This window comes from Danaus plexippus, chromosome Z, assembly GCF_018135715.1.
Source record: "Danaus plexippus chromosome Z, MEX_DaPlex, whole genome shotgun sequence".
Taxonomy (NCBI): Eukaryota; Metazoa; Arthropoda; class Insecta; order Lepidoptera; family Nymphalidae; genus Danaus; species Danaus plexippus.
Genome location: NC_083559.1, coordinates 4,938,776 through 4,966,609, shown reverse-complemented (window position 1 = coordinate 4,966,609; position 27,834 = coordinate 4,938,776). Strand labels below are relative to the sequence as shown.

The following is a 27,834-nucleotide window of genomic DNA, read 5'->3' as shown; positions in this document are numbered from 1 at the left end:
TAAAACTTCAGCGATGCGAAAACAATCCTGAGTTTTAAGAATGAAAAACGGAGAATTTGTCAACATTAAGTTAAACAATGTTACCTCGAACGAAACAAAGAGTCGGAGTTTTGTGTGTGTTTAAGGATTTATGGTCAATATATGTGTAATAAAAGGGTAGACTATTGTTTTCGGAATACGTATTTGATTACTGATAATTCTAACTTATTATACAATAAGTAATTTTTTTTTGTCATTGCTTTACTTACTTTACATTTTACATTAATTGTTATTTAATACGATATATTATTATTTATTAACTTATAATTAGTATTAATTTAATAACAGCATATGTTCAAATAGATTTAAATTTTCTTCGTTATAATATAAATAGTGTAACTTAGAAATATATATCTTAATATTTTGTAATATTGAGAATTGTTTACTTAAAATAGTTTTTGATCATAATATTATCTTAATCTTGAAACATAGCACAAATCATTACTTAAGATTCCTGGATTTTAACGAAATATCTTAATATAAGTCAATTTTCATTCAAATAACTTATATATTTCATAAACTAATTCTGTCATGTAAAAAAGATACTTTTGAATAAAACAGAATGATTTGTGTAGGTATCGTGTTTTTTTTTTAATTTAACTTAAAACTATTAACAGAGAATGAATAACATAATACGTATAGATTTTATTCAAAATTGTTTTGAATGAAATCTATGCGTATCTAAGTCTAAATTCAAAATTATTGTGATTATTTAGCGATCAGGCGACACTCGCTCAGGAATAATGTCAAAAAAATAAGTGATGAGACCGGTTGAAGTAATTCTATTGAGAAATTGTATTTTTCATAGGAATTTGAATTTTACTAGATGCCTTGTATACATGTTTATTGCGCCTTATATGAATTTCGTTAAGTAAGTCTCGTTTACTATTAAAAAAGTTAGATCAGAACGCACTGTGTTTTATTTATAGTATAAGATGTTTCCTAGTAGATGTTTATAATAGTTTATAGGTCAGTGTTTATGTGAAATCTTTGAAAAAACAAAAGCAGCAGATATAAAGGACAATCTTTAAAGTATTTTTTAAATCACAGACGAACTGTTTACTCGAGTTTAATAAACATATCTCGAACCATGTGAAACAACAAATTTTTCAAAGAAATATAAAGTTTTCCCTTTACTATAGTTTCGATTTTGATTATAGGAACGTTTTGTACTTTAATTAATTATCTAAGAGTTGGTCAAGCATTTTTGTGATTTTTATTTCCCGATACAAATATCAAATTTGTAAGACTGCAAGAAGAAGCTGTTTTAATGGCCAAAGAAAAAAATTCGAATTTCCTATCAATCTGACACAGGTTACTTGCATGTGTACAACAAGAATAATAAAAAATACGGTGCTTAGTACTCTTTTTTAACACACAAAATTTGTAAAATTATATACAATTCTTTTCATACTATTTATTTATAAATAATCTGAAATTTTGTGAGTAATTATATTCAAAATATAATATGTAATGAATATACGTTTAAATTAATAAATGATAGTACACTTTTTCTTGTCAAAAAGGTTCGTGGCGCCATCTTGTCTAGGTATAACATATAATCTTTAATAATTTTATGTATATATACATATATCTCTTCTATTTCTTTGTCGGGAAACAATTTCGTATACTTCACGATAGATGGCAGATCGTGTGTAGGTTATAATTCCAGTGATAGTATTTTGTAGGTTTCCATTTTACAATCAAAACCGTCTGATATTCCGTAGCATATAAAAATTAAGTTCGCCTCTTTAAACATTCTACTCACAAATAAAATTTTAAGTCCAACCAGACTAGAAATACTTTTATTAAAATTTTGGTTTGTTTATTCGAATAAACTGTATATAAAGTGTTAGAACTGGAATAATTCTTTATCTTTTATTCAATATCAAACTTAAGGAAAATGGAAAATTATATAAAAATGTTGACAATGAAACAGCGTTTGCTCCACAATATAAGTTTATTGGTTTGACCATTTATATTTCAAAGCGAATAACATCATCTTATTAATAAAATTAAAAAATAAAATATTAATAATATGAAAAGTAAAAAAAATACACATTTCCTATAGAAAAAGTCCAATAATATAAACGAGGCTATAAGAGGAAAAGCAGTGACAGATATGTCTGAAGTTATATCAATAGACGTTTATGTAATGAGAAAAAGTTATGCTCGTATCCTATGATTATAAATAATAAAAATATTGAACGATATTAAAATTAATACAATCGTTTAATATATTTTAATTTACAGAAACTTTACATTAATAACTGTAAGATTTGTGAAGAAGGTCAACCGATAGATCTTTTAACTACTATAAACACTATTACTCCTGAAGCAATTGTGCATGAAATCGGTTTTATGTATATTTTATAAGTGAGATGAGATCATTAAATGCTAATAAATTAACGAACAAGCGTGGACCGATGAGAATAGCAACTGCTGGTTTCTTTGCATTTGTATAAAACAAAGAATCCAAGACGTCAGTTGATATTTTCTCTATCCAAACGATGCAATTAACTAAAGCGAGGTATACCCCTTATATGAATTATTTATTTAAAATTACGAGACTAATACGATGTATTTATACACATATAACATTCATTATATATTAACTACATTGATTAACATATTATATTTTAATACTTCATACTTAGTGTTCACAGATGAATAAAACCCATTAGATTATCGTATAATATTTTTGCTTACATCTATTTTCAGTGTCGATTTTTTTTGTATTTTTTTTCAATGCTTCAAACACGAATAAGTCGAATGTATTACTATAATATAGAAAGATATATTTTAATACTTTTAACACATGATCCCAGAGAATTGTGAATGTCGTAAATGCAGCGTTCCACTTAATACTATGGATATGACATTTAATGTGAATATTAATAATTATATTACTGAATTAATTTATAAATAATATACAATTAAAATTGTGCGATCAATAGTTGTATAAGAAATATTTTTATTTATTACGGAACATATATATATATATTAATATGCATACTTATATATATATATATTAATATGCATACTTTCAACAAAGTGTATATAACCATTCCAAATTTTTAAATTCATTATGTCATAAAATATACAACAAAATATCTTGAGCATTATCTATTGAGTGATCATACTATTTGTTATCAACTATTTATAAAACAAAATACTAGAACGTTCGTCGCGTTTCCAGTTCACGGAATATTTATCCTCTATTAATTTTAAAAAGTATAAATAGTTTCTATATTTTCAACGTCAATTATATATTTTAAACGGTCAATGAATCAATTGACGTTGTCATAAACATTACAATACTACAAAATATTCCTGTATTTTCCAATTCAAGTGTGGCACACAGGTGTCTTAAATTTGTCACTGAAATGAGAATGTCGTATCTGATGACAGGCCGTTCTTGGTTCGAGATAAACGAAATTGTTTATCTATCCTTTTAATTAATTTGTTTAGATACATGTTTTCATATATTTCATAATATAATATGAGCTCTTCATATAAACATACATACATATATAAAAATTTCAATACAGGGCGCACAATTATAATGGTAGAATTTAGTTAACTACAACACACAATCAGCAACATGAAACTGATATTTAAAAAGTTGATAACTGTCCACAACAGCTGCTGACGTATCGGAAAGTCATATTCTCGTACATTGTTTACCCGAGGTTGATATATTTTACAGCCACGACGCCTTTTTAAACACAAAACGCGTTAAGTTTTATACCGTGCACCACCTGCTTAGAGAAGTCGATTGCGTGACATAAACATGATAAAGTAATTCGGAGTGCCGAAGTGTCTGATTAGGAACAGCGGTGAGAGCAGGTTTCTATAGGTGCGGGCTGGTTCGCCGACAAGGCGAAGGGGTAGCAATTATTCCTTAGGCTGGGACTTAGCCGGTTCAAGTTTGGCGGGGATAGCGGCGTTCGCTGGAGTGGAGTCCTCTTTGAAGAGCGGATTCTTAACTTCCATGTCACCAGTCTGAAAATCCCTCAGTATATATTAATAATATATACATTAAATATTGAGATATCAACCACAGTATGTTATATATATATAGTTTCACCCGAAAATCTTCAGGTAAAATTTATTTCTTTGAATGAGAAAGGCAAGTGGTAATATTAAATTTATTTCCTAGATGTAGATCTCATTTTGATAATTTAATAGGTTTTATGAAAATTTTAACTATGAATTCGTAATTAAAAATGAGCTATTACACACTGACTGTCTACATATAAGTTCAATATCTTGTATTAATTTGTTTTGTGAGGACATTATCAAATATTAAACAAAATATAAATGACCAAACACAGTTAATGATATTATACTCTAAGAAATAATTATAATTTAATTAAACGAAATAAGCTCAAACTTCTTACGGTAGCGAATCCGGGACATTCGTAAACCGTGTAGTCACCTTCTTCATTTTCTTCTTCAGATTCCGGGTCAGAAACCGATCCATTACGTTGTTCCATGCCGTTCCTAGATAAACAGAAGCTTTAGTACATATTAGCAAGTCACACCCTTCCACTACACCAGGTGATGTATGCTTTGACGCAATCGTTATGGCCGAATGATATTCAAGCTTTATAATTTTTAGCAAAATAATTTTGAAAGCGCACAATAGCTACTTAAGAAGCCTAGATCAAAATTCATACATTAATGAAGGTATTTAAATTTAAATAGCAAACACATACTTATATTTAGACCACTAAAGTCTTTTACAGAAAAATATTATTATATTTAGTCGCCTTATAACTCTTAACTATTTTTACTAGTTAGAACTATTTCATATTGACATAAAATTATGACTCTTTTCTTCTTTCTGTAAAAGACTGCTTTTTATCTAGTATACGGTTAAAATATATATTTTTTTCATAGGGTCAGTTTACTAACCAGGAGTGTGTTGTGGTTAGCATCGGTATCTACTGTAGATTATTTTGTTGCATGTATCACAGACACAAGGAGAGGAACTGACATCAACAATCAAATTCATATACCCAGTATTCGAGAACACTCCAATTGGGTAAAGTAATCGATAACACAAAATATATAATACAAAAGTTCTTTTAGCAATTTTTATAGATGGATGGTGAAGTATTTTTTTATTTTGAAGTCGCATATTAAATTCTTATTGAATATGATTTATTTATTATATATGTTGTACAACATTTAACTTAGGTACTTACATTTAAAACCTTAAAAAAATATATTTTTTTGTTCCTGCATTCGTTGTTCATGTATACAATTTTAAATGTATGAATTGAAAATTAATGTAACTTTTATTTTACTAACAATACAAAAAATCTCATTGTTTTAAACTGTGTTGTTGCTGGAGCACTTAATCTTACCTTTCCATAGCAATAATCTGTTGCTTCTGGTGTTGGTAGTGATACATGTGGGCTGATTGAGCCAGTTTTCTGTCTCCGGAGGCGTCCACAGTAGGCCCGGTTACACCGTAAGCCGGATAGTCCACATCTGCGGCTGCCTTTGCTTTTTTTGACAAGCTACACAATAAGAAGTCCTTTTAAACTTACGCACATCTTTATTATATAACATGTTTCCACTTTTTTATATTAAATCATATATTTTTTCATTATTTAAAACGAAAGATCATAACCTCAAAACAAGATTATTATGTTTAACTTCAAACCACATTATTTGTGTTTTGCATTGTTTAACATGTGTTTGTAAAACCTTGCATTCGCTGGTATTATTTCACTAACCCATAGTACCAGAGCTAAGCTTAAATCTTAATAGCAATATAATCTGTTACCACAAATAATGAAAAGGATAATATAATATTACTCAAATTGATGTATTGAAAAAATGTTTTTAAAATTCCTACAATTTATACGTGTTTCTGTAACAGTTCAGTGTTTCCTTAATTCTAAAGATTTATCAAATTTTTATCCCTTAATAAAAAAATAATAATTGGAAGATAATAAACAGTAAAAGTTGAAGAGATTGTATAGAGCAGATAGAGATTTGTTTTAGAAACGTTGCATGCATTAAATATAGTTTTAAGCGACATACCTATTAAGCTTTTAACTAAAAAAAAACTCTCACTAATATATCAATAAAATCGCCAACGCTTTGAAAACGGTAGTTATAAAAAAATTAGGAAGGATGAATTATTACATAATTTTCAGGGATAATAATTTATCCTTTTTGCCATCATCAAAGACTTTTGTACTAACTATTCTATGATTCTAACCATCAATGTTTTAAGTTACACTTAATAAATAATAGTTATCGTAGTTTGTGACGCGTCATCGAGATAAACATTTATACGTAGATATTTTGAAATATAATGTGCATGGATTGAGTATATGTGCTATCTTAAAAATGCCGTAATAATATTCAATTAAGAAAATGTTGTGCTTCAAGTAATTATAAAGGTAATATTAAATGTTTCTTCTTACGTATACCATCCAAACGCAAGACCAATGAAGGCCATGGTAAAGGCTAAGCCCGCAGCAGCTATTAAAGCCACTCCATAAATTGACTCCGCCGGATCAGCTGGTGGTGTTTCCAGCACGTGAATGTGTTTCGGGCTGTCCGTGCCTTCAACATCTTCCTGAGTACTGTAAATCCATTGTTCGTTAAGATTCTGGATATCAATATACATAGCGATATTTTAAAATGTGATAATGTGTAATTTTTTTTCCGCCAATGTCAATTTAAATGTAAACCGTATTTGCCGTATACCGTCACAAAAATTTTGCTTTCCCCACATCACACCTTAAAACATTTACAAATATTGTCACTACTGATCTACGTTTCGGTCTGAAAGTAGTTCCTTTTAAATTCACACAACACAAAAGTAATGAACTCTAAGCAACAGTCACATAAATTTGCAGAAATACAAAATTTATAAAACTATTAGCGACAGACTACATTGCGCTTGAATATCTTAAAATTTTTAAGCGATGATATCCAAAGTGTCCTTCGGCTCAGTTGTATATATAAAAAAAAAATGAAAATCAATAATTCGAATGATTTATACAAAATTCTATAAATAACTTAGTGATACTACAAAACTTATGTTTCGGCGACGTCACATTTTTTTAAATTTTAATGAAGGACTGTGAAAATAGATATACAATAATTGAACCAATAATTTATTTAAAGTACATCATGCTTTCTACTTACATTAGGGTACTTCTAACGATCGGATGAAAAATTGAAAACATTAATAATTTATATTGTAACATAATAACACGGGTTTTTATTATAATTTGTATAAATAGCAACATAGTGTTAATACATTACAATAGTCAAATAGTTTTTATTACGAACCTTCCAATATTTATTTTATCGACCTATATTGAATGTCGGAATACGTAGCTCCCGACGTCAGCAAGGATTGAGCAAGAACGATGAATAGAGGCTTTGAACAGTAATCAGTGCAGGGCTTAGACGAAATGAACATTCTCATTGAGTATTGAGCTGGATTTAGAATTTATACAAAAGTTATCAGTTTGTAATGAAATTATTTAGGAGTATCACGATACTGCACGATTCTTTTTATTACTTTTATATAATTTTTATTTTTATTTTTTTATACTGTTTCACACAGTTATATCAAGGGGGCCTCTTTTTAACGTTCTCTTTAATAACTAGGTAAGCGGTGTGGTAAATGTGCATTTCTAGACTCTATACTAGTTTCTGGAAGAATCAAAACGTATGCAACGCACATGCAAACATACAAGTGAAGCAGGAACCCATTGACCTACCTATATTATTTTTCTTTAATATTAATTCTTATTCAGAGGGCACAAGTGCAATTTTGATAATTAGTTGCTCATATTGAATTCAAAATCGTCATAAATTTGTTCAAATTAAACCTATGAGACTCCCATGCTAACTAACACTGGGGTAAGGGTGGTGGACTAGGCACTAAGTGTTAAAATTGGAACGTCACCTCGATTCAAGGTCATTGTCATGTTTAATTTTCAACCAGCGTAGATTGTTTGGCAGTAAGGAGACAGGTAAACGGTAGTCCTTATTAGCCCTGGAAATTATTTAGTAGCTACTGACTGCTTACATATATTTTTATTATTGACTGTCGTTTTGTTTATTTAATTGTTTAGTAAATTTTATATATTTGTGAAGGAGAATCAAGATAGGAAAGCTGATTCTAATAATGCTACAACATTGTCTAAGTTAAAACATTTTTGGTTTAAGGTTCAAGAAGTGGTTTGTTTTTGTAAAACTTTGATTGCAAATGAACTGGGTAAATAAATAAATTAGTAAGTAAGCAGGTCAGTTTTTGTTTGAGTTTTAAATGAGTAAAATTTTGTTATTTTCGTTATTTTATTTGAATATCTATAAAATATTAGTAAACATTAGGCCGTATAGTTCAAAAATACGATTTTAAAAAATTTCTTGAATCATTTAATAATTTTATTCAAAATTAATTGCTTTAAAAATATTTGAACTATAACTATAAAAAAAATATATTTATACCGATACTTGATCGGACCTTGATTTCTAGAAATAGTAAGAAGCATATTGATTTATTATATTTAGACTTAAAACATTAGAATAATAATGAGATCAAAGACTTTCGCGAGTTTTATTCATTTAAATGAAACTAATGTATTTCGGGTATACTACGCGTATTGTATTATTTTAAAACTACATAATCCCGACGTTTCGGTTACTTTTCAGCAACCGTGATCACGGGCAGAAGAGATGTCCGTGATCACGGTTGTTTTTGTTGTATTTTTAAAATAATACAATTCGCGTAGTATATCCGAGATATATTAGTTTCATTTAAATCAATAGAATAATTCTTGGGTTCTGAATTATCCAATACTGTAAGAGTGAGAAAAGGGTTTCTTTATATAGCTTTAAAAACAAGATCGCAAGTAAAAAAATTGTAACCATCATCAAATATTCATCGAATACCAAAAAAATAATAATACAGGAACGAGTGTTGTGCTGTTTGTGAAGCGATATATTCAGTAAAAAGTTTTGCTGTTAATCAAATTAGATTTTTATTAATAACTAAATTTCATTCCACTGACGTTTAGTTAATACTATTGAATACAACTTTAGGATTCCTGGTAGACAACACAAATAATTATAACTACAATACGGATATAAATAACAACTACAACTGTAATTTTAGTTGCTTTGTGTGTTGTTCTGTTTTATTTCATCATAACCATTAGTGTGTATTTTACATTGCTTTTTGTTGAATCACTATATTTTGAATGAGCGACATGAAGAATGTTGTTCTTTCTTTTTTTATATATGATAGGGGGTAAACGCGCAGGCTATCCTCCAGATGGTGAGTGGTCATTGCCGTCCATGAACACTCGTGAAGCCTGAAGGCTCCACAGTGCGTTGCCTTATTTCTGTGTGGAAGTTTCATTTCAACTGTCGATATTTTTCAGTCCCTATTCTATGTTGCCTCTTTTATATGCTCTGAGAATTCAGTGTCAGAATCACTTTAAAAGTAGAGTAAAAAGAGTCCTTGATTCAAATGGCTTCCACTTTAAAAAAAATCTCATCAGGAAATGTTTTGAATTTAGTTTCGTTTCGTTTAAACAATCTTTATTTAAAGATATCGCTATCTTTTTTAATCTTTCCATAATAAAGCTTTACTTTACTGATGAGAACTTTATTTAAAATAAATTACTGTAAATAGAGGTGATACACTTTGTAAGGTTTTTTATGGCTCATTTGGAAAAGGCAAAGGACTAGAGCGCTAGAAGGCGAGACAAAGCTCCTAAGGTCCGAGGTCGTTTCTAATTTCCTTTTTTCCTCTACAATATTGCAAGTGATGAAATTATAATCCAACAGAATTAGCTGGAGTAATAGAGAATATAATTAAAAATCTCAAGTATCTTTTTCATTCCATTGTTATTATCAATTCTCCTAACTAGTTTTCTAATTTTATTTAAATCACCATCTCCTATCCTTTCATGGGACTGTACTACTTGTATTCAAAATAAATCTTTATACTCTCTAAGGAATTTATTAAAATTATATTAAATTTTACATTTAATGACATTGGTAGGAATTAGGAAGAGATTTAGTAATTATTAGCAGTAGGCGAGAAAGGAAAATAAATATAGTGCAAAATTTTTTTGTAGTCAAAATAACTACAGATATCAGTGATTACAAATACATGTAAATGTTTAGGTTTAGTGTACTCACAAGCCGGTCCGTAGTCGATCCAGGTTTTCAGCTATAAGAGATTTTTGCTTGCTCCAATTGGGGTTCTGACGTGTCTTGCGTTGTTCGATCACGTTTAAGTTTTGATTTTCAGAAACGTCAATCTCTTGTGTGGGAGCTATTCAAATAAATTATATTATGAAACAATCATTATTCTACTATAGGGGTATATATTTCTGTTAATTAATTCACGGAGGTATCAGTTTCTCCCGTATAATACATAAAGCTAACCAGATTGACTAACCTTGATATACAAAGAAAAATAAAGTAAGACAAGAAATGTAAAACAAGCTTTTATTAGAACGTGCATGATTTTCGATAGAGCATTTGTTTCGTTTGAAATTGATTTTCAGTGATATTATACCAACAATCTCCCTTATAATTGTGTTGATTTCCAATTACAATTTGTAGTAATGTCTGCTAACATTATTCTAGCTGTATAACGGTTTAGGCAGTATTTCGACTGTGTTTATCCAAGTAAAGTTAATTTGAAAACAGACATGTAAAATTTACCCCACCGAATATAAACCACAATAAAAATAATATACGTGACATTAGTTCTGTCGAAAATTAGTCTTATATATCTAACTAGAAATAAATATTGAAATAATAAAAAAAACAGATCAGTTCTGGAAAAACTTAATAATCAAATCCGGTCTATTCTAAGCCAATGTCAACTTATTGCTGTTCTAGTCAGATTAGTTAAGCACGTCATAACTTATATAACAATCACAATAAACATTGCATATTGCTAAGGTTATTTTAATAGGTTATGAAATTAATATGTACAAATCATATTCCTGTGACAAAATATCTTTGTAATTATAATTATTTAATGAGACAAAATGAAAATTCATTTTTATAATCAATCGGAGGGCGGATTCATTCAATTATAAGAACTACAATTTCAAAAGACTTTCAAGAATTATACGACGAAAATTAAATTCTACAGTTATTAACTTTGACCAATATCCAATTACGGTTGGTCGAGTCGATTTCGAACAATCCTGTAACACGAGGTGAAATAAAATTACTTGGTTCAATAATTAATTTATTGATTGTTGGTTTACTTTTAAAGAAATCAATATGATATGAAAAGATGGTTATAAAAGAGCTTGACGTATTTATTGGTACACTCTAAAATTATCATAATATATTAATACGCGTTGTTTTGATGCAAATTCATGATTGGGTATTGTGAACAGTGTGAAGCTTAAATAGTTAGTATAAAGACAAAAACTCTGCTGACGCTGACGTTACGTTGCTTATATTATTATATTTTTCATTATATGTATTTTAATAAATAATTCCTATGTCAGGACAAAAACCGAAAACCGTGGCACTGCAAATTGCAAAAACAAATTTCAACTAATTTGAATGAATTTAAATTAATTTTATAACAGTAAAATATTCATAATTAAATTTTAACAGTTTATTTAAAAAAAGGAATTCTCTACTTAATATAAGTAGATACTCCCAGTTAGAGTTTTGGGTTAAAAACCGAAATAAAAGAGTCTACGTTAGATAATACATACACGTTTTATATTAAGCAAAAAGTAAACATAATTTTTCACTTTTTATGTCATTGATTATCTAAAAGTTGACATTAGTGATTGTTGACACGTTTCGTAATTTTTGAAACCGTTGCTTGTTTTCAAAAAATCTCACTGAAAATATTATTTAAATAGGTGGAATTCTAAAAAGGAAATTATGTATCATATCAGTAATTGTGACATTGAGTATATGAAAGTTGACATAAAAATTTACGAATTATTTTAAGTCTGGAGTCAAACGAAATGACATGCGTTCGATACAGGGGTGTGGTTGACGAAAATTATGTATTTGTATTTTAACTTTTGCGTTTGCTATAAAATTAATCTACAAATTCTTATTAAATGAAGTTTTATAAAGAAGAATAATAAAAGACGTTAGGCGGTAAGCTAGCACAAAATAATTATGTGATGTAGATATATTTTTTAATACTTACCGACGGATGTTACCTTATTTATGTAATAATTTTTGTTCAGTGGAGATAAAGCAAAGTTTTTAGACTCCGTATCAATAGCTGACAGTTCAGGCTTTGAGCTGATATGTCTGTAGATGGATTTGAAGTAGTCGTTCGACGGTGCTCGTGTTGTAAATTCTGTTAACAAACGTATGAAATTTTAAATGTATTAGATACTGCTGCTATGATTTTAATGTGTTAAGTTTCCTTACTGCTGTTGGTGGAGTCGGCCAGGATGTTCTTCATATAGACTCGCCTAGATTCTGGGATCCATCCTGGCACATATCCATAATAGTACGGCGATAATTCAGTCTCTTGCATTGGTATACCATCCATGATATCCATATCCTGTTTTAATTACGAATTATATAAACATATTTTTAAAGTTAAATAATATAAATCCTACCCATTAAGAAAAACAAGGCACTTAAATAAATTAATGGATTTAATTTTTTATTATTTCTGTTTATTAAGTGTAAGAAAAGTAAAAAGTATAAAAGTGCTCTCATCCAATTCAAGTATTAAGGAAATAAATATCCGGGTAAATGGCTTACAAAATATTGCTTGAAACTTTTGTTTGCATCTTATGATACTGGTTTTTTTTTAAACTATAACAATTTGCTTATCTTGAACGGAAACGAATAACGACATAGAATTAAACGTAAAAGAATAACATTAGAAAGGTCTCGTCTCGTCTCGAACAAAACAGTTAAGACAGAGGTTATAATAGTGAATATAAGGCTTAAATGTAAAGGTATGTATGTATTTATAATAGTAAAACAGTTGAAAAAATATTTTTTTTGCATTTAGTTCAAAATTAAACGACGCGACTGAGCGAAGTTATTTCTTTGCAGTTCAAACAAAAATATTTGTTACAAAGTTCCCGCTCAGCTTATTGATGTTTGCAGTTCATAATAAAACCTCATTTTAACTTTATCTTTAGAATCAGTAATAAGCTATTTCCAATATCAAACTATTTACGCTACAAACTTTAAAATCATGTATGTTTAGCATTATAGGCTAGATGCTACGATAAACTTCTATATTATGAACTGCCTGTTTTTTTTTTCATAATATCCCTAATTTATTATTCCACTTTTTTTTTTTTTAAATTTCTTAAGTGTTCTCATGTCTGTAGAGAAGGTATGTAGACATTTTTATTTTTGAGAGTGACAGAATCCATTTGTGAACATAAAACCTTCATAGTTAATAGAATTAACTTTAGCGTTTATGTAAGGCAAACTTGATTATCGAAGTTCGCTGTAAGATATGGTTCCAATTTCTGTGTTCTTGCTCCTTCGTCGATTAAAGTTGTTTTAGTCAACAAGCTTTTAATGCCTCTCTATACGAGGACATGCATCGCTCATTGTTTGACAAGTTCTAAATGACTTTGATAGTTTGTAATACTTAATTGAATTCTGAATTATCGTAATAAACTTAAGTACAGCTACCTTGTTTTGTTAATTATATTGAAAACTGTGTTGAAAGATGAGTAAATAAATACATATTATTTTATATATCAGGAAATAAACAATGCTTGTGAAAGATAACAGTATTTTATCTTTTTATTTTTAAGCCCTTTTATCTGACAAGAGGGTCGTAGAAAAGCTGATCGACACTATCTTGCGGCGTCCGCCATTTTGAATAAATTGTTGTGGAATATATTACTATACTCGATACTTTTACGTTAAAAAAAAACTAACTACAACCATATTATTAGACGTAAATGTGACCTCATTCTAAAATAGTCTGTTAATGGGCAATTTGGAAATTTGTAATAATCTGAAATGATGAATTTGTAATAATCTGAAGGACGTTGTTATAAGCTTCGTAATTTTTAATGACCCCTTTAAGACGAGGTATTTTTCATTAAAATTATTTTAATTATTTTTTAATATACATAATATACATTTACAAACGACTCCAGTCTCAGTACACTCGTAATAAGAACGGTAATTTACACTCTCATGCGACTCTTTAAACTGTCAGCTCGTGCCCCGTCTCGCGACTCGTACGCGAGTGAATCCCGGGTTACAACGTGTTGCTTACTTGACCTATTATATTATGTCTTCACGTAATAACTGCGTATACCAAATTTTAATCTCATATAAAATGCTATACTACGTTATATATTTTTCCAGTTTCCAGCACTGATTTCCCCGAGGTATGCGATATTCACAGCGGTAAAGTTCACTATACTTGTGTAGAAATCGTTATAAATTATTTACATTGATTCACTTATGGTTATGATTATTTGAAGGGTCCTCGAACACGTACTTATGCAGTAATACCAACAGTCAATTGCGTATGATTGTATGGAGGGTCCCGGAGACCTCGTTAAACAATTCATCTCACGCTTAAATTGCAACACGCGATGCACTCACAGTAACAATGGAACAAATTATATGAAAGCAATTTCAATGGAATAATTTATCAATAAATCTATATTTCCATCCGATTGGTTGGAGTGACTTCAATAGTAGAAAATGTTACATGTTATATGTTACTAGTAATCTACAACCCTGAACTTCACCAGCGATCCTGCATTTTATTACCACTACTATTTTATGTTACATCAGCTGCATTTTGTGAAAGTTCATATAAATACGAGATTTTTAGTTAGGTTAGTAGTTTAAATGTAGATTGCAGCTATGGATTCATCTTTTACATATTTTACAAGAAGAGTTGGTCAGCGCTTAGATTTACGGAAGTATCATTATTATTTCTTCATAGATCCCTAGATTTTTCGTATTTGTTTATTAAATCTGTTCTGTTCTAACGTTTTAGTTGTATACAATTATTGTTTACGGATATAATAAACATAATAACGATTAGTCCCGATTATGAAATATTGGGCCTTATTGTCAAATATAAATTTTGAACTTTTATAATAGTATTCTTAATCATTCAGTATCGTATCGACAACCACATTTATAGCTGATAGATACACGTAGCTTCTTATTAAATTTATATGTAATGATTATGTCAATGTTTTTTTTAAAATATTTAATAGAAAGTAATGTAAAAAGAAAAGAAATAACTAAATTGATTTCAAAAGTTTTGAAATCCGCTTGGTAATTTGTTTTAACTTGAGCTAAGCCACGCGGACCAGATTAAACGAAGTTTCAAAAGTTCAATTGAAGCCTTAACATTTCATTTCATTCCATTCTTCTCTATTATGTTATAGATCTAATTGGATGACTCAGCAGTTAAAGATTGCATCATATATTTTATTTGGATTTTATTTAAATACCAAGTTTTATAAATAACAGTATAGCAAACAGCGAAACAGAAATACATGCGTATGCATGTGAAAATAACGAAAATCTTTATAGCAGAAGCTATTTCGAAAAAAATAATACTAAAATATTATACTAATGTTTCATAACAATATTTAAAAGGCATCTGAAAACAAAAATAGCAGGGAAAGGTAGAATACAGATGTCATGATTTATGTCACAATTACGCCGTCGTGATATTATCGTGATAGGATAATAAGGGTTCTATTATAACTTTGTATTTGGTATTAAACTATCGATTTAAATCTATGTTGAGATTCAACATGCTAACTGGTTAGTAATTATAGTTCAGTTTAAAAGTATTTTTTAAACATTTGACATAGCAAATAGCTTGTAACCATAATACATACTTTTATGGAATAAAAATCGGTCTTAAAACAGATTGAGGATTTCTATGTCTTTCTATGTGTTTACTATTATTATAAAGGGATATATAATAAAAATGTACATATATAATTAGCTAACTCTGCACGTCGCCATACCGTTATGCAATATTTAGACGTTAATAATTACATTTAGTTAATTAGGAACCAAACTATGACGTAGCTTTTCAAAACTAATTATACAAAAACAAATGTAAAACAATATATCTATTTATTCAAACTTATATAATCAGTGTTGAAGAGAATACTTTGTGTCTCTACTCGAAATATTGCGTCTATGTGGCAATAACTTCATAATAAATGAGACAAAAAATTTGTTACTACTGATAAAATATTCTTTTAGCAATATCACTAATAAGTTTATGAATGAACAATACTTAATGTATTTTAAATTCAAAAATACTACGTGCATATAAAACTCAGATTTATTACGTAAATGTCAGTCGGTCATTCAATATTAAATTAGGGAAGGACACTAGATTACCTGAATATAACTTTTATATAAAATGAATGGATTAAGCTTTGGAGGAAAGGTTAGAGAGACTAACGAGTTGTAAAGTCAATTGTAATGTAAAGTCGAAAGTCATGCAAAATGCACTCTATTGTACAAAGTAACGGGAATTGTAGCAATTAGCAAATTGTTTATTTTACCGAGTAAAAGTTAGTTCCGCTGACGGTTTTAAGCAAAGGCTAATACATTTTGAAGTAATATTCTCATTCTAAGGCTCGCGTTCTCCTTTTTTTTTAGTTTAAGGGATTTTTGACTTCCAACAGTTTTTACTTGACAACCACTGATCATACTGATAACATTTTATTCTAAAAATTTAGCCTGAATTCTTCTAGTACACTTTCGTTCGATCTTATAATTCTATATTCGTCGACCGTTTGTATATAAACAAGGAATCTCTAGTTAAAAATACTGGCTGCACAGCTAATGCTTAAAAAACAAAAAAAAAAAATGATTTAATTTCAACGTAAAACCAATTCAGCTATTACAATATATTTTTTATTTTTCATACCGGTTAATGAGAAGTTAAATAATTATGAAGGAAAAATTATAAATGTATTATTAATTTTTAAATGTTAAGTATAAAAAAATTATAAATAACTAGGTACCAGCCCTTTTCGCACGTGCTGTTTACAAAAAATATAAAATAGCCTATTTAAATAATAAACTTATATTATGGTAACTTTCAAATGGTTTTAAATATAGACTTGAAAACGAAGTAATTTATATATAATACTGTATTTATGTAAATAGCTTTCCAATAAAAGCTTTAGGAACGCTAATTTTTAAACGTTGTAAACTGGATTTAGTATGTTATCCTTAAGGTATAGACATATGCCACCCGGACTTTTCTGTTGTCCTATTTAAGATACACAATTCCACCATATATTATTTTGTTATATCTCAAAGACTTTAGGCAGCGTTTTCGTTAAAAGCTCTCAGACGGCTTATGTTCTCCCGACATTTTCAACAAATATATAATGTACACACAAGTAAATACAATGTTTGATAATCGGAGCAGTAGTTTATTATTATTTTATTAAAACACAATAAACAACTCTTACTATGTACATGTAAAATAGCCGCCACTGCAATAAAGGAAAATCAGCGGACATTTTAACAATTGCATGACAGACTGACAAGTGAATGATTGACCAATGACTCGTTGCAAGAATCAACCAACAATATGTATCAATTGCACATGATTTATAAGATAATAGTTTGCATAACGCATGCATCTCAATAATAATACATTAGTACCTACTGGATACCATAAACTTACTTGCTTTTTTATTCCATAATCGCTTCAAAGTAAAATAATGTCACTAAGCATTTTTATTATTTAACGAGCAAAACTGTCCTGTAATGTCGATTATATAATTCTGTTATAGCGACAATGGATGTCTATGATGGAGTACTTCATTACGACGACTTAACCCATATATATTATGGCGTTTCTTTAGAATTGTGTGATCTTTGTTAATGTCAATATATGCATATAGATTTTAATTTTAAGCTATGGCTACATTCGCACTGCAATCGTGGAATATTTTGCCAATGTCAATTTTTTTATTCGCTGGATGAATAATCTTGAATAATGTGTAGAAAAAACATCAATATATTTGTTTAAGTTGTGCGATCTGTGCGTAGAGGCAATTGTTAATCAACTGACATTTATTTCAAACGTACAATGGGTACTCAAAAAGTCAATATTGAGGGTAATATAAATAACCAAGATTTTTTTAAGCTTCTGCACTATATTTTTTATAAGCGAGAACCTTCTTCGAAGGATTATCATCTTATATATAAATAAACCTCTCAGTTCACAGTCACGTGACAACTTGAGAATGGCTTGCAGCAATTGTTCCTTTCAATGGCGATGTGAAAAATACCCACCGAAGCCTCGGATTTGTTGGAGTAGTTTTAAAAGAAACTGTAATTTTCTAATACGCAGAGTGTGAAGTTTGAAATATATTTCGTATTTTGTATATCTAAAATCGTAAAAATAAAAGTTCACTGGACCCTTTTAGTATTATACTATACAGTTATGATTTGTATCACAGATTTATCATAGCTGAGGTCGTCTAAATTCAAATATATATAGTTAACCTATCTTAGATTCTCTGTTACAAGTCTTTAGACGGGTATCAATCTAAATATCAGAGGTTAAGTATCTTGCAGCTAGGAGTAAACTATACTTTCAAAATTACTCACTACCTCGAGGTGGTCCACTTCTGATTCAGGTGGTACTGGGTTCAAACTCTCGTCGTAACCTTCAAATCTTGGCAGGAGAAGACGTGGAAGGATGTAATCGGAAATATACTTTGGAGGACCATGGTTACGTGCTTGGCCCGGTCTCACCGGCGGTGTATCTTCGCTCGGAACTGAAACAATTATAATATTTTAAATTGTAACTTTTATAGTCTTTTGTCGCGGAATATTCTTTGTGATATTTACGACAAAATTTTTGCAGTATCTGTAACGATGAGTAATTGAGTGTTGAATCGAAGTATGTATTTTCTACGGGTTTCTGTAATTTTTTACAATACAATAACTGGAATATAAATCTTTTTCCCCCTTTTTATTTAATTATTGTTTATTTATATTTTAATTATATCTGTTTATGTAGTTACAGTAATTTTTAAAGTGTGATGGTGCATTCAAAACTGTTATTGATCTTTGTTCTTTACAGTGTTGTTAAATTAAGTTATTTTTCGTCTAACAGTTCACTGTGTCAAAAAATTTGGCCTTTGGTTTAAAACAATCTTATTCGAAGGTATTTTATTCAATGTGTATTGGGACTCGCTCCGAAATGTTTCTAACGATGTATAAAGGATCTGAATAATGTCGTAAGAGCTAAACTAAGAATTTTGACAATATATACAATTTAAAAAAAATGTAATGTGTTACACAAATTATTCAATAATAATTTGGTAACACATTATAAGGAACTGATATTTTTTTACTATAGAACAAAATGAAATAAATGTGAATTCCGGAATTAAGCATTTGACTTATTACTATAGACAAATGTCTTTCATCAAGATGGAGAATTATTTCTCAAATTCAAAAATTAAGTTCCATCTAGGTGTATTGAACGATCGTTATGCATAAAGACTTAGACTGGAGAGCCGTCTGGTGGCGTATTGATGTACCTATTCTTTAGACCAATCAAGTAGCTCGGTCTGTTGTGTTGTGATGTTGTCAACACCGCTCGGTAACATCCTGAATTCAGACTTGAATACACTTTATCCTTGATCCACTTGTGATTTTTATAGAGCGGAAATGTTTTAGTCCAAAAAGTGTTTGGAATTTATTTCATTTCTATTGAAAACAATTACTTGTCATGAATTTATAAATCAGGACTGAAATTCAAAAGTTTATTTTCTAAATAAAGAGTATGTATAACAAATAATTTTTACTTAATGTAAAAAACGACGTGATTTTCAAAAATGTTATCTAATAACATAAGAGTTGGAAAAAATCCGCTTCAAAATAAATGTAATTTACTGTCTTTACTTTGACTGTAAAAGCTTATGTAAGAAATGCATAAATATGTTTTTTATACATAACGCATAAGAAATATGTAAAATTATTAGAAATAACAAACTCTATCCGTAGAGGTTCCTCGATGTAAATATTGTCACTAAATTTGAAACAAAATGACATTTCTATCCGACCATTGAACCTGAAATAATCAATTAATTATGGCTGAGTATCGTCTGTTCAGCTATATCTAATATTTATGAAATTAACATACCAAAGCCTCATTATTTGACTGTCTCTAGTTAAAAATTATTCAACCTTTTAATCCACTTATTCTTTCACCAAGTCGTCCTTAAACATTTTATGTAAATTGTAATTTAAATAATGGCTTTTTCTTATGTAAACATTGTCATGTGTCCTTCGTCTATTTTGGTCGAATTTTTTGTCGTTACGCGCTCTTACAATGGTTTGCTTCCATCATCTAATATCTTTTGTAACCGTTAATAATAAGCTTCTTACAAGTTTATATATTACTATACAATGTTTGTCAAATTTTAATTCTAAGGTATAATTACAAATAACAATCAATTAATTGTTAACTGTGGAATTTAAGACAAGTATTAAAAATTAACTAAGTATATATAATGTGGTTTAACAAGATACCCACAAAATATATGTTATTTTAAATGCTATTTCTTATAATAGTTCCGATTGCTTTGCTTTCTTCCGAATGTGGAAACAGTGTATTAGATATACCTAATAAAGACAACTTTTATCTTTTTCTTTATATCTTATTGAACCGATTAAATATGAAATATGACCGATTATCATGGCAACAAGAACGACTACCTGTTCCCTCTACTTGGAAACATAGTTATCAATTGCTAGTTTAAATTGTGTCTTACTTCAATTAAATAATAAATGACTTATTTTGAAAATATTTCGCACTTAAAATGAGTTATTTTAATTTAATTGATGGCCATCATACAGATATATCTTACAGATTCGAATTAAAATTTGGAAAAAATAAATTGAAATTTAAGCATAAATTTAATAATTAGGTGAGGTGCATATATTTGTAGATAAATATTAAATAAATATTTAATGTCTCCTTCAAACAAAGCCTCGCTGTCCTATAGGACTGTCCTACTTTATTATAATACAAGACTACTGTATCTCAAGAATTAGTCCAGCTGTTTAGAAGCGTTAAGATAAATTGTTTAAGTCTATTCCCTACGTTTCATTCAAACATTTAGCTTAAGAGATATTTAGATATATTTTATGATTTCCCAAAGAAAAAAAAATCAGTAGTAACAAAAGAACCTTGACTTAATTTTTTTACTGACGGCAAAACAAAATTATATTAGCCATTTAAAATATACAGAGGTATTGAGGCTTGAGACTGAGGAGGTAGTTTGAAAATAATTTTCACTTCAAGTTCCTTAAAGAGCATCAATCATCCCAGTCGCGGGTAGCTGGAATCCAAACAATATCTGCTAACATAGAACGCTCGACTTCATCGTGTTGCAGGGGCTCCTGCACAACGTTTGCCTAAATAAGATCTTCACACAAACACGTTTTCATTCCATCGATTGCCTGATCGTCTGGAGACTGGACGAGCCCATTTCCATTGCAGCGTGCTAAATCTGAAAACGCTGGCGTCTGACTTTATTCCGATCTCAGTATGCCAGAGAATCTCCGGGCAAATGGCAACCCACAGTCCATAGCTCGCTTAAGTGAAAGTAGATTATTCTCCTACTGTAAACACTCTTCATCTTTACATATGGTTTTCTATTAAAATGATTTTACCTGTAACTGGTAATTATCGATATATCATATAATATTATCATTAAAGATAATAATATTTTCACAGAAATCTTATAGTCGTAACAGCGACATTTATCTGGTTAGACATTTGCTTGAACGATTCCTCGTTAATTAATACACATGCATGATTATTTATTAACCTACAAAGGGTAAATTTACTAACGTTTTTGCAGTGTACTAACTGTCAATTACAGAATCTTTTAAATTATTAAATATTATGAAGTTAATAGAATAAACTATTGTTATTTTTGTATTATGTAATGTGTGTGTTTTAAATTACTGTTTAGTTTTTAAAATCGTGTTCTTTCCTTTATTATTCGAGTAAATGTGTTTTTGAGTTTTACGCCATTGTCATAAGAATATTTAAAAGAAATAAGTTTAACATTTATGTTTCATTGTACTAATTGGGTCTGTTACTCGTTAAGGAACTTTAAAATGAAAAGATGATCAAAATGGAATAACCAAGAGAGATCCAGGTTAAAGAGGTCAATGATTACGTATACTTGAGTACGATACTTCTCCACACGAGAGAAAAAGGTGAAGATGATGGAATGTGTTTTAGTAGACTACAAAGTAATAGTTCTTGACTTGCTATCGTGAATAGTTGAATTAACTCAAAAGAATCGAGCTTGGTTTTTCACAACAGCATGTTGATACCATAACAATGTAAGACTGATAAGTGGAGATAGAAATGGATTAGACGGAACAGAAATTAGTTTTAGCTCTAGATGCGAATAAAGCTGAAGATTTATACTAGAATAAAGCTGAACATTTCATGAATATTTGAAACAAGTCATGGCATTGAGGACAAAAAGGAAATAACAAAGAAAAATCAATCACAAAACGATAAATTTCAAATAGCTATGTGACTGTCGTCACATAAAAATTAGATTATATACATCTTTCTGGCGCCTTTTTAAATATGTAAAACAACCTAATTGCAAAAAATTGTGTGGAATAAATTCATCTGCGTTGGTGCCCATAAAACATTTAGAATAATTTGAAAACAAATGCTTTTGTTACAGTTCAGCCTTAGTCTTTTCAATTAAGAGTTGACTAAAGCAGCTAACGTTTTATGAACTTAATTTATCTTACTAATTTTAATAAAGTTATTCTGTTAGTATTTAATTTTTATTTTCTCTTTATTAAAATTATTCTGTTTTTTTTTTATTGTACAAATTTCAAAATTAATCTTGTTCGTATTAAGGTTTGCAAATTTCGTGCCCGCATAAATTAATGCTTCACCTTCGATGTTCATATTATAAATTATGCAAAATCTTATCTGTTATAGGAAATCCAATTTGTGTCTGATCAGATTTCCGATAATTATGTTTTGCTGTAATCGCTTAAACCAAACTCGGAAGTCAGAAATAGTAAAATGCTAGAGACGAGGCTACTTGCTCTGATAAATTGATATTTATCAGATGAAATTTATAGTATAGACGGAGCTTATTTCACACTTGAGTGATCAAAGTGAATTTCGGTGGGAAATACAAATACACGGTATTTTAAAATGGAATTTAAGGAACTACGTTTAGGTGCATTTCTATTTTAGTACCAAGGAAAAATGTCATATCTCCTGAGATTCTACAACATTTGTCAGAGAATGCACGATAAGAATTTTCCAATGGATTGGATGAAATTTCAAATCGTACGTGAAAAAGAAAATATTCTCACAGCAATAAACGTTTAATAGTTGTGTTTTGTCGACTTAACCGTTTATTCATTCGATTTAAATTTAGTATGGAAAAATTTTATTCCGTTTTGTAAGAAATGGAGATTAATTTTATTTTATATAATAATAATTTAAATTATTTAATAAGTATTTAACAAAAATGGGTTATTGCTTTTCAGTACAATATCGAAACCCTTACTAAATAGTAATTATACCGAAATATATTCTTATTTTCCAAGATACTCTATTGATAGCTGCAAATAAACAAAGGTATCATGGCTGCTAATTAAATTGAAAGCTCGTAATGCATAGCATTTAATTAATGGATATCCATTATCTTTTCATTGCAGTTGCGCTACTACTGATGTAAATAACAAATATTTTATATTTTAACTCAATTATTTTAAATTAATCATTGTTTTCAGGAAAAATAAAATATAAGTATAATCGATTTTCGATATTTAAACAAAGGGGAAATAACATATAAGTACAATCGAAATAAACAAAATGTAACGATTAATAAAAAAGAAATATATCTTAGGTCTTGCTTATGTTATTGATAAGAAAAGATTTTATTCTTCATTACTAACACGTGATTTTTTAACATGACAGATAAGCTATACTCGTATTAACTTCAAGTCTATGAAACCCTGCATACAATTTCGAACTCTGGGGTGTGGATTACGGCTGACCGGGGAGTAGAGTCGATAACGACAAATTGGAAACTAGAGTGGAAACAAGTTAATTTTAAAGGTCAGTATTTGCTGCAGCCTTTAACGTGAGTGATAAAACCATTTAATATGTTCACAGTAATTTTTTATTCATATATATTGTTAATATCGGAGAGCCATTCGCAAAATGTGTGCTTACAAAACAAAGATTTTAAATTCGAGCCTGCGTCAACTTTACCCCGATGGGTTTCAATCAATGGAAACATAACTAAATAATAAACGCAGAAAACCGAGAATGGAAATATACCGAGAAGAATGTAATCAATAGAAGTTGAACAATAAAAAAGACCTACGTTACAAAAAAGAGTTTAGATTTAAGACCTACGTTGTTTTGGACACCGCAGTGTTAAACTGAAACGGTTAATTAAGCCCAGTTGACAGTGCAAAATTGTCAATTAGCGATGAATTTGAAATGATTCTTTAATTTATTTTTAAACTTTTAAGCTGGCAGTACAAAACTACAGTGAAATATCAACAAAAAATAAATCTAGTTTTAGTAATTAATATTATCTGTCATTGATTTGCAAAACTCAAGAAATATTATGCAGTCAATCATAATTTAGCCTGAAGAAGAATCGTAGTCAGATTTAAATTTATTTTTATATTTTTAAGTGCTCCTGTTGTGTTAAGGTATAATTAATTTTGTATATAAATATGTTACTAATCTGTATACGTTTAACCATAGCCATCTTCCAACAATATGTGCCAACTCTTAGAACAAAAATGATTTTATTAAAACTTGTGAAATGACAACAGAGTACAATAGAAATTTACCGTAATTGAAACGCTTAGCTACAAACAAAGGTTTGATCACTCAATATATCATTCGACATATGTCTGTATCATTCGATAGATATTTTACAATTAGACCAAATCTTCTACGTATTGCAATCAGATCAATTTTTCTAGTATCCAATATAAAATATATTAATTTGTATAAAGTATAAAAAGTATTTTTTAGTTCATTAGAAAATTTGTTTATTTTTAAATTGTTATAGTTAATTTTCATTAACGCTTATATAATATTTTAAAAACGCGATTCGAGGTTTGTTAGAGATTTTAAAATGTAGTAAAGAAATTATATGACATTTAAACAGCACGAGATAAAAAATATATGATCACTGAATATTGTGTATCTGTAGATCTTTTTAATATATTTTTTATTATATTTGAGGATTTATTGTCTAAGATAACGGAAGTACCTATACGTTGGAGGTAGCTGAAAACTTTAAATTATAATCTTCCTATTGATGCTTATATTACAGGGGAAACGAATATTTAACAAAAAGGTCATAGGGCAACAAAATACGACGTTCTATAATTTGATAGGACGTCGTGTTATGTTACATAATTTAACAATCTATAAGAAAATATATCTTTGAATCAATCATTAAATTAATAACGGTAAATAAGACAAACAAATTATATCAGATTAATTATTTTATTATTTTTTTCATTCTTATTAATTATTTCATTCTATTTAACGAGTTATTGTAAAATCCTCATCAACATAGATAACTATGTTTATCTATGCTTAAAACTTCTGCGAGACTCAATAAATTACAAAAACACAAGCGTAACAGGTGTCAATCGCGCGCTCGGTGGCAAACATTAAAAGGCTGTCGCAAAACAGTTGAACTTATGATCGCATAGCCTAATTAATTTTAATATGTTACATTAATATGAAACATAGGGTGTATTTTACTCACCAAGAGGGCGGGCCAGGGCACACGCGAGCACTGTCGCTATCAGGGCAAGTAACGTACGCATCCCGTGGCTGGCTCTATCACACTGTGGCTATGTTTTGCTGAATCCTGCCGCGCACTTGCGCACCGATCGATACCCGCCCACATTATAAACTTTATCTATCCCGTAAAGGGCACAACTCACATCGTTTAACTAAAAATAACCCTAACACTGTATATTAAAATCTAAATTTAAACATGCTACTTATTATCTGTAAACGTGGCACAGAATAGTGCATTCGATTTCGTTATTCAACAAACTTCAACCGTCGGGAATTGAGAATAGAGTTCAGGACTTAAATATTATCAAATAAAATTGTTGATGTTTCAAATTATACTTTATTCCTTAACAGCGAATCTTTCCAAGGCTGACATGACATTTAAATAGTTATATATTAAATATCTGAGAATTTTTAAATTCGATTTAATTTTCTTACATTTTTACGGATTCTTATCTCAAGTTCTGATTGCCGCATCAAAAGTTTTAGAAGTATATTAAAAGAGCAAAAATAGAAAGCTTAGAAGACCTTTGAGGTGGAAAATTGCATTCGGAGACCTTGAAACCTCCTTCCAGCAAAAGAGATTTTAAATCTTAAGCACGAAATACCGTTATTCATGCTATATTTAAAACACTAATAGGATTATTTTTCTTATAAAATTTATATTTAGTTGCGAATTAAAATACGCAGTTTCAACCGTTCCTTTTGTGACTATAAAATGGTTTTATATACAAAAGCAAGTATTTTAAGAATTTAGATTCTTTTTTCAAAACCAATGAGAATGCTGACCAATTAATATCACAAAGATTAAAAAGTTAAATTGAATAACAGAAAACGGTTATCAAAACTTCCAAAACATTTTTACTGTAAACAATTAAAAGGCAATTTAACGTTATATATTTTGTTCTTGCATATCGAATTGAAATTTAAATTAAGTTTCAAAAGAATTCAAATGTTAAGGAATGAATATAGAATACGTTTAATTTTAATCATTTTTAGGTAAATCTAACGAAAATAATTTATTGGGATTATCTTAATTTCAAAGTTGCTGACTTAGTTAGTGATAATTATCAGGGATGTAAAATGTAGACGAGTGATTCTTGTCTTATATTGTAATTGTGTGTATTTCATTCATATTACTCTTTAATTAACCATCTCTTTGCTCAGCAGTGGGCTCCGATAGGCTGATGATGATGAGGAACCATCTCTTCAAATTGAAACTAATCATCTTATAAAGCATACCTGTGTTATTTTTATAAAAAAAATATTATATGCCTATATATCTTCAAAGCAACGATGAGCGTCGTAACGACATTAATTGCCATAATAAGTTGAACGAGACAGGTTTTAGAAAGACAAAAAAATTGAGATTACGTAGCGACAGTCTTTTAAAATATTAATATATAACAATTAGATCTTTATTCATCAAGTTTTTAAATTATAATTTACCATAAACTAAATGCTTTAATAATTATTAATTTTATTCTTTTATCAGATATAATTACCTAATTCTAGTTCAGTAAGTACATTGAGGTTCTACAATTGATTTACAACACTAATACACATAGTGATAATTCTTCACGTAGCTGCAACACACTAGATTTTGTGAAATTTTTCTTTTCATCAAAATACGCTTTTTTGGATTAGGTATTAGCCTTTTTAAATGCATTTCACAGAAGATTCCTTCTATTATAAAATATTAATTTTTGTTGGAAAAATACTTGTTTATTTTTATAGTTATCATAATTGTGTTCATATATTTTTAAAATCTTTTAAACCATCGTAATTTTTGACTAACTACGTTCCGACTACCTTGCTGTTACTGCCTTCCTTATTTTTATATAATAAGATTTAATGTATTAATATTGATCAGTTTGTGTTATTATAAGTTTTTATATTGAATTTAAACAAACCATGCATAA

General features: G+C 29.1%; 1 protein-coding gene across 4 annotated transcripts; it reads right to left on the bottom strand.

Moving 5' to 3' along the window:
- Positions 1-1,980: 1,980 nt before the first annotated feature.
- Positions 1,981-26,010, bottom strand: LOC116777314 (uncharacterized). 4 transcript variants are annotated; one of them, XM_032670791.2, is made up of 9 exons: positions 25,878-26,010; positions 18,664-18,833; positions 12,472-12,607; positions 12,242-12,397; positions 10,237-10,372; positions 6,489-6,650; positions 5,415-5,570; positions 4,443-4,545; positions 1,981-4,044 (listed from the first exon to the last, which is right to left on the bottom strand). In XM_032670791.2, exons 1-9 carry the CDS (start codon positions 25,936-25,938, stop codon positions 3,937-3,939), a joined length of 1,188 nt encoding a protein of 395 aa, XP_032526682.2. In that variant the 5' UTR covers positions 25,939-26,010; the 3' UTR covers positions 1,981-3,936. The 4 variants fall into 4 exon arrangements, with proteins under 4 accessions (XP_032526682.2, XP_061382079.1, XP_061382080.1 ...); XM_061526095.1 differs by having other exon boundaries at positions 18,667-18,833; XM_061526096.1 differs by lacking the exon at positions 6,489-6,650.
- Positions 26,011-27,834: the final 1,824 nt, after the last annotated feature.